Below are 8,083 nucleotides of genomic sequence, written 5' to 3'. Positions count from 1 at the left end.
TGTGCTGCACCTACAAATAGAGGTTCCTGCATGTACACCATGCGCTTCCAGGCATGTATAGAAACCTGCACGTAAACACTGATGCGCGTATCACCCGCACATGCAAAGCACCACATAAGCGTGTGCGTGTACGCCGAATACGTGTATACACAGATCCGTGCAGGAGCATATGCATGAATAGACATCCACGTATGTGCACGCGTACACAGACCTGTGCATGTGCATTAACACGTATATGCACACTTAAGCCCACACGTACATAGGACCGCTTGTGACTTCCAGGCCTGGGAGCCCTCCCTGTGTTCCCCCGGCGCGCACAGTAAGTCACAAAAGCCAGAGCAGCAGGTGAGCAGATGTGTTGGAACCCAGTGTCAGCTGCGGGGGAAAGGGTGCCGGTTCCGTGGCTCACAGGGGCCCCCCCCCCAGGCCCGCAGGCAGCCGGCTCTGCAGGCCAGCAGGCCCAGCCCCATGCTGAGGGCTGCCAGCACGGCCCCAGCCCCAGCCAGCAGGGGCACCACGGTGGCTGCAGGGAGAACGGGGTGGGGGTGTGAGTCTCCAGACCTGAGCCCCCCACTCCCAGCCCAGCACCGAGGGCCGTCACCTGCGGGGGTGGCGGGCTCGTGGAAGCCATGGCAGGGGATCCCGCGAGCCGGAGGCCGGGCGGGGGCAGTCAGCTGGCGGAAGCGGCCTAAGGGGCAGGCCTCCGGGCACCCGGGGAGGCTGAGGGTCAAGGGTAAGCCAGCAGAGTCGTTGCGGTAGAAGAGGGAGATGGTGACATCCCTGGAGGGAGAGAGGAGGTGGTGGTACCCAGGCCCCTCCTTGCCATCCCTACTGCTGGCCTGAAATCTGGAGAAGAGCAGCTGGATGGAGAACTGGGCCCCCGACTCCTACTTCCTGGTACCGTCCCCAGTAAATCCCCCTCGAAGCCTGTGCCTGGGCCATGCCCTCTACCTGGCACCCCATCGCTCCTCTTGAGAGTTCTGGGCCTGCCCGTTCCCGGGTACCACCCCCTCCTCACCCTGCGTCGTCATCCGGGTCCCCAAGGCGCCTCCGGAACTCAAAGCCGAGGCAGGCGGCATAAGGCGGTGTGTGCCCGTCATAGAGACCCAGGGCCCCCTGGAAGGCCAGGAGAGCGCTGTCGCGCTGCAGGCGGATCCAGGGCTGACTCGGGGCTCCTCCAGATGTCTCCTCTCTCCTGAGCTTGTGCATCCAGCTGCCACCCAGATGTCCCTCAGACCCCTTAGAACCAGTCCCCCCAAACCTGCTCACGCTGGAGGCAGCCCCACCAGTTACAGGTGGTCATTTAATACAGATTGGTTAAATAGACACGAAATATGATGACACCTCAGTTAAAAAGCCAGTCCTTCCAGAAAAACTGAATTCTTTCCCATGACACCATCACCTCCCTCCTTCCAGATTCCACGCCTCTAGTGATATGGTCCAAGAGTATGGTTTGGAGATATGAGTTACTCAAGGCATTAGGCTGAGGTTCCATTGGGACCACAAGTCCTTCCACACCCAAATTGCCCCCCCCCCATCCCTGTGCCCACGTGGTACTGCCTCCCTCCCCAAAGACTCACAGCCGAATACATAACCATCTTGAGGGGCAGCCCCAAGTGCTGCACCCGAGAGAAGTCGGCAAGGATGGCATCCAGCAGGATTCCTGACAGGGCAAGACACAGAGGGCTAAGAACTCCCCAGAGGAAGGCACCTCAGCCTCCCAGCCTCCCGGCTCCACACCTCACCCCCAGACAGCTGGGCCTTCTCTGCTGCCCCGGGTGGGCCCACGTGTGCCCCAGTATCCAAAGCCGAGATCTGAGCTAGTGTCTGCAGGACATCCGGGGAGGCCCAGGATGGGAGGAGGAGACCATGGGCTTGCTGGGGAGAGAGAGGGAGGGGACAAAGTGACCGCCACCTCCTGAACTCTTCATGCTCCCCTTAGGCCCTCCTGTGTGGCCCCCATCAGCTGCAATCCTCTCTCCCAACCCTCATCTGAACCCCTCGTGGGCTAGGTCTGGTCAGGAAATTATGGGGTGGGCGATAGCGATTATTAATTAAGCATAGGAATGACCATCATTCCAGAAGGCCTTATCCAAAACCTTGGGTCCAGAGCTGTTCTAGAATTCAGACGTTTGGAATTTTAGAAAGGTACGGTGGTGAGGATACCTTATACCTCATAACACACCCAGTGGGGTCTGGGGCAGCCCCCGTAGACATACATTCCCATAAAGTGGGGTAAGAAAGGACTACCAGCCTCACGCAGCTCCTGCCGCCGAAGCTTCAGTTACCGGCGCTTTTCCGACTATGGAACTGGGGGATTGGAGTTGCAAGCACGCAGACTGAAAGGCCTCACTGTGTGCCAGGCGCTGTTCTAAGGCATCACGTGAATTAACCCGTTTTGATCTAAACAGCAACCCAGGGGGTGTTGATACGTGTGTCGCCATCCCCACTGTGTAGATGGGGAAACTGAGGCACTAAAGGTTAAGTGACTTGCCTGAGGGAACAAAGCTGGGATTTGAACCCAGGTGCCATAAACGACTTGGCTGCGTGGGTAAGGCAGGGACCCACCTGGCAAATAAGAGGGTCCAGAACTTTCCACGCCCTGCGGAGCGGCTCCCCGACCAGCGACAGCCCCGTGAAGTTCTCCAGGTGAGTCAAGAAGTCCTGGACGCACCGGACTGGGCTGGGTGAGCCTGACAGACCTCCGAGCCCGGCGGGTCCCACGAGGTCCTGCCGGCCCCGCCCCGCTCCACTGGCCCCGCCCTGCACCGCAGGTCCCGCCCTATCCCGCCAGCCCCGCCCCGTCCCGCCGGCCCCGCCCCATCCTGCCCCACCGCACGGGCCCTGATCACCGTCCAACCGTCTAGGGCGGTCTGGTACTCGGCGGCCTCCGTGGCCTCCCTCAGCAGCTCCTGGTGTGGGGACAGCTGCGTGTAGGGAACCTCAGCAGCTGGAGGAAACGGAGGCTCAGACGGGACAGCAGCGTGACCGGGGCCCGACTGCAGGCGGGGGGAGTCGGGCTGTGGGGCCCTGTCTGCGGTCCAGCGTCTCTCCCAGATCCGGCTGCACAGTGCGGGGTAGGCAGCTCACCCCATCAGGGCAGCTCAGTCCCAGGGAAGGTCTGGGTGCTCTGGCTCCCGGGAGCCACCCATCCAGGCCCCGAGCCTCCTCTCTGAGCCGCTGGCCCTCTCCATCTCTCGGGTCCCTGTCTCTCTCCATCCCTCCCACCTCCAGGCCCTGTCCAGGCCCCTGACCTTGTCCTCAGTGACGGCACCGTGTGCACAGGGATGGCCTCCAGGTGGCCTCGGAGCGCCCTGGGGCGGCCTCAGGGAACAGCCCCACTAGGTTGGCCTGAGCGCTCTCCAGGGTCCGGTCAAAGTCTGTGCTGCGAATGTACACCTGGGTGCGGTGGGGAGAGGCCAGACCAGGGTACCACGGTCAGGGTCAGAGGTCAGCTATAGCAGCAAACCAAAAGCTTCAGATTAAGTTCAGGGTCGAAGTTCAGGTGTTGGGGGTCAAAACTCAGGGTGGGTTCAGGGGCTGGCCTTCAATGTTGGAAGTTGGGATCAAGGGTCAGAGGTCAATGTCAGGAGCAGTTGGGTTGGGGGTCAGAAGTTGGGTGGACATGGAGGATTAAGGGTGTCAGTTGAGTCAATGAAAGTCAGAAAGGAATATCAGGGGCTTCCCTGGTGGCACAGTGGTTAAGAACCCGCCTGCCAATGCAGGGGACACGGGTTCGAGCCCTGCTCCGGGAAGATCCCACATGCCGCGGAGCAACTAGGCCCGTGCGCCACAACTACTGAGACTGCGTTCTAGAGCCCGAGTGCCACAACTACTGAGCCTACGAGCCACAACTACTGAACCTGCGAGGCACAACTACTGAAGTCCGCGCCTAGAGCCCGTGCTCCGCAACAAGAGAAGCCACCGCAGTGAGAAGCCCGCGCTCGCCGCAACTAGAGAAAGCCCGCGCGTGGCAACAAAGACCCAACATAGCCAAAAGTAAATAAATTAAATAAATAAATTTTTTTAAAAAAAGGAATATAAGAATCGCTGGAGGCTGGAAGTTAGAAGTCAAGATGAGGAGGGCAGATTGGAGGTCATGGGGTCAGAGTTCAGTACATGTGTATCAGGGGTCAGAGGTCAGGGGTCAGGAGGAATGATCCTAATTGGGGCTCTGTCAGGAGACAGAGGAAGGTATAGGAAAGTCAGATTTGAGGAAGGGTAGAGGTCAAAGGTTGGAGTCAGAAGGGCAAGTAGGATCAATGAGGGTCAAAGACAAGTTGAATCAATCAAGTTTCGGAGTCAGAGGTCAGAGGGTCTGGTTGGAGTCAGGGGGAGTCAGCACACAGAGGTGGAGGACAGAAAATAAAGTCAGAGATGATGGAGGTCAGAGGTCAAGATGTGACTCAGGTTGAGATAGAGTCAGAGGTCAACGTGGTTTAGTCGATGGTTCAGGGGTCAGAAATCAGACATAAGGTGCAGGTCTGGTTGATGGGGGTCAAAGGCCAGAGGTGGAGGCCAAGGGAAGCACTAGAGTCAGTGGGAGTCAGAGGTGGAAGGTCAGGAGGTAAGATGGAGGTCAGCAAGGCAGTACCTCCTCCCACTGGTACTCGGGGCTCAGAAAATCCTCGTAGCGACTCCCCAGGAAGCGGCCCAGCTCCAGCTGCTGGCGGACCCCTTCCTGGGGACAGAGCAGGCTCAGCGGCCCCCTCTCCGCCCTGCCCCACCCCTTGCTCCCATCCCCAGCTTCTCACCCCGGTCAGCTGGCCCAGACCACGTGGCCACAGGGTAGATGCAGCCTCCTTGTGCGGGTCAGTGGGATAGGAGGCCAGCGGGGCCCGGTCGCCATGGCGGAACACCTGGGGAGGGGACCAGGTCAGGGCTGGTCGCCCTGGCCGCCACACAAGTAAATATGGGGGTGGCCCACCCCACCCCTCTGATCCACTTTCCACCCTTCTCTGTCCAGCTCTGTGCCCTTGAGGAAGCCTCTGTCTTCATCTCCATGCTGGACCCCCTGCCCTCTGGATCCCCTTTGGGGTCAGCCAGGGAGGGGAGCAGGAACTCCTAGGATGAGAGGTACTGGCTGCAGTATAGCCTCCTTCGGGGAAGCCCCTGTCCCTTGAGGTTCTGATGACATGGATCTCACCCCTTGACGCCTAGAGGTGTGTATTGGTTTGCTAGAGCTGCTGTGACAACCACAAACCGGCTGGTTTAGACATCAGAAATTTATTGTCTCCCAGTTCCGGAGTCCAGAAGTCCGAAATCAAGGTTTCGGCAGGGTTGGTCCCTTCTGAGAGCTGTGAGGAAGGACCTGCTCCCTGCCTCTCCCCAGCTTCCGGTGTTGCTGACAATCTTTGGCTTATAGAAGCATCCCTCCAGACTCTGTCATCATGTGGCCTTTGTGTGTGTCTGTCTCTGGGTCTCTCCTCTTCTTATAAGGACACCAGTTATGACCTGATCTTAACTTGATTTACATCTGCAAAGACCCTATTTCCAAATGAAGTCACATTCACAGGTACCAGGGGTGAGGACTTGATCTTTGGTGGGACTCAATTCAGACCCAGCTGGGTGGCAACAGCTCCCCAAGTTTCCTAAGCCCAGTGCTGCGCTGTCCTGCCAACTGTGAACGTGGGCCCTGCATTAAACTCCCTCCAATTAAACCTTTCTGAGCTGCGCCTGCCGCTTTCTGCTGCAACACTGAGTCAGCACGTCCTTCCAGATTTTTCAACACACACGTTCTTTTTTTTTTCCTGCCGCACCACGCGGCATGTGGGATCTTAGTTCCTCAACGAGGGATCGAACCCGTGCACCCTGCAGTGGAAACGCAGAGTCTTAACCACTGGACCGCCAGGGAAATCCCCACATTTTAAAAATATATGTACTTTTACCAAAATGAGATCATATCGCACATGCAATTTTGGAACAATCTCCCCCTTTCCATGTCAATAACACTTTCATCTCATCTAACACCCACTCTCCTTTCAGAGGTCCCCAATATCTCCCCAAATATCCTTTACAGCTGATTTATCCAAACCAGAATCCAGTTCAGGATCACCCATCGAATCTGGTCTTACGTCTCTTATGGATTTGTTTAAGTAGAGCAAGTCCATTTGCCTTGGTTTTTTGGGGGACACAGACTTGTTGGAGAGACCATGCCAGTTGCCCTGTTCAATGTCTTGACTTCTGGAATTTTCTGGTTGGTGCAGTCAGGTATCATTTCACAGCTGATTCTTGTCATTTCCAGCATTTATGTTGCATAAAGTCACTGGGAACGCGGGATTAGCAAATACTGAATCATTGCTTCTAGGGAAAATGTGTGTGTGTGTCACGTAGATTATAATCTTAAATCCAAAAAACTACTCATCCTGGTAGATCCTTATTTTTTTTTCTTTTTTTTGTTTTACAAACTAGAAAATTTGCCTCAGGCCACCCACTCACAGGTGCCAGAGCTGGGATCTCCAAACCCATCCCTCTGGCCCCAGAGCAGGAGCTCCTCCCCAGCACTGACCCCTCCTGTCTCCAGCCTCTGGGCAGCTCTCTGCTTGAGCTGAAACAAGAGAGCAGAGAATTGTCACCTTGATCAACCACAGCTCAAACTTGTAGCCACTCTGGGCAGAGATGGAATCGCGGATAATGAGGGCTGACTGCACTGGTTTCCTCTGTCCTCTGTGTTTCTGGTAACCCCAAAGTTAGTTCTAAAGGTGTGATGGACCCAAAGAGATTTAGGTCTACAAACTCTCGGGAGGGCTGGCGGAGTAAAAGCCAGGGACCGCCAGAGGGCCATGGGAGTCCCGGGCACATCACCGTCCCCGTGGCCCAGAGACGGGAAAGCTGCTGCCTCTGCCACGATTTCTACCATTATAACTGCTGCTCCCGTCCCCAAACTGGTGACCAGGCTCTGGAAGGCTCGGTCCTCCCCCTGCTGTGTCCTCTAAATCTTGCAACTGGCAGATACCATTGGAGGAAAGTTTGCCTGGACCACCTCATCTGCTCTCTGGCTTCCAGTCTCTTCCTGCTCCAAGATACTTCTTTTTTTTTTTCTTCACTTTTTTCTTTTTTCATTTTTTTTTTTTTCTCCAAGATATTTCCGGCACCCAGAGCTCACCCCGTCCCTCCCCTGCTCGCAGCCCTCTCACGGGTCCCCAGCACCCTCCAGGGTTGCAGGTCTGGACTCTCCCATCTCAAATGTCCCCACTCCATGTGACATTCTGTACCCAAATGCCGCTCTCCCCCAAGCCTCTGCCCCAAGGTCCCCTTACCCAGAATGCCCTTCTCTTGTCACCATGGCCACCATTCTGGTCTCCCAGACGACCCTCTCTCAGGTTCTGCTGGCTGATCTTTCCTCTCTGGCTCACAGGCCCAGGAAAGGGAGAGGGAGGCCAAGCAACCCTGCGGCTGAGACCTCTGACCATGAATTTTCAGGAAGTGAGGAGGGGTCCGGCAGGGGGAGGGAGGCCTGGGGTAGGGGTTGGGAGAGGGAAGGGAAGGGATGGGTCCTGACCTCTGACCCCTCCACCCAGAACGTGACCCTGGCCATAGCCGTTTTCACCATCCTCACCTCCATCTACTTCTTCAACAAGGTGAGTGGGAAGAGGGCGGGGGTAGCAGGCTAGATCCTCGGTCCTTTTGTCTTCACGTTATCATCCTGGCCTCTCTTTCTATCCCACGTTTCTGTGTATCTCTCTGTCTCTTTTCCTCTCTTAGGCTCAGCAATGAGAAGAAACAGAACCCCTAATCCAAGAGCCCTGCCTCTGCCCTGACTGCGACTCTGGCCTCTGAGACCAAATAGACGTGACTGAACCAACACACCGTGGCTCCATCCCACCGGCCCGGCAGGCACACAGCCTTGGGCCAACGCTGTCTGAGGGCCAGGCTTCTGGGTCAGAGAGAGGAGGCCTGGACTCCTGGGTCTGGGGACGGTGGGGACTAGGGGGAGAGACTATCAGGTTTGAGGCTAGGTGCCCAGAAACTGAGCTGTGTTTTGAGGGATGAGTAGGAGTCTGTCAGGAGCATTTAGAGAGGGGGAAGGACACTCCAACTTTGAGTGCAAAAACACGGGAGAAGGAGCAGGGATGATTCACCA

General features: G+C 56.7%; 1 protein-coding gene across 1 annotated transcript; it reads right to left on the bottom strand.

The window, feature by feature from the left end:
* Positions 1–371: 371 nt before the first annotated feature.
* Positions 372–6,859, bottom strand: ACP4 (acid phosphatase 4). Its single transcript, XM_068527163.1, is given in 14 exon segments — positions 372–523; positions 602–780; positions 1,019–1,143; positions 1,581–1,663; positions 1,746–1,878; positions 2,569–2,664; positions 2,853–2,920; positions 2,923–2,966; positions 3,270–3,288; positions 3,291–3,399; positions 4,595–4,681; positions 4,755–4,859; positions 6,431–6,547; positions 6,737–6,859. Coding segments are annotated over 14 exon segments (1,440 nt in total).
* Positions 6,860–8,083: the final 1,224 nt, after the last annotated feature.

The sequence above is a fragment of the Eschrichtius robustus genome, chromosome 19, assembly GCF_028021215.1.
Source record: "Eschrichtius robustus isolate mEscRob2 chromosome 19, mEscRob2.pri, whole genome shotgun sequence".
Lineage (NCBI taxonomy): Eukaryota > Metazoa > Chordata > Mammalia > Artiodactyla > Eschrichtiidae > Eschrichtius > Eschrichtius robustus.
This window is presented reverse-complemented; position numbering and strand designations above follow the sequence as displayed.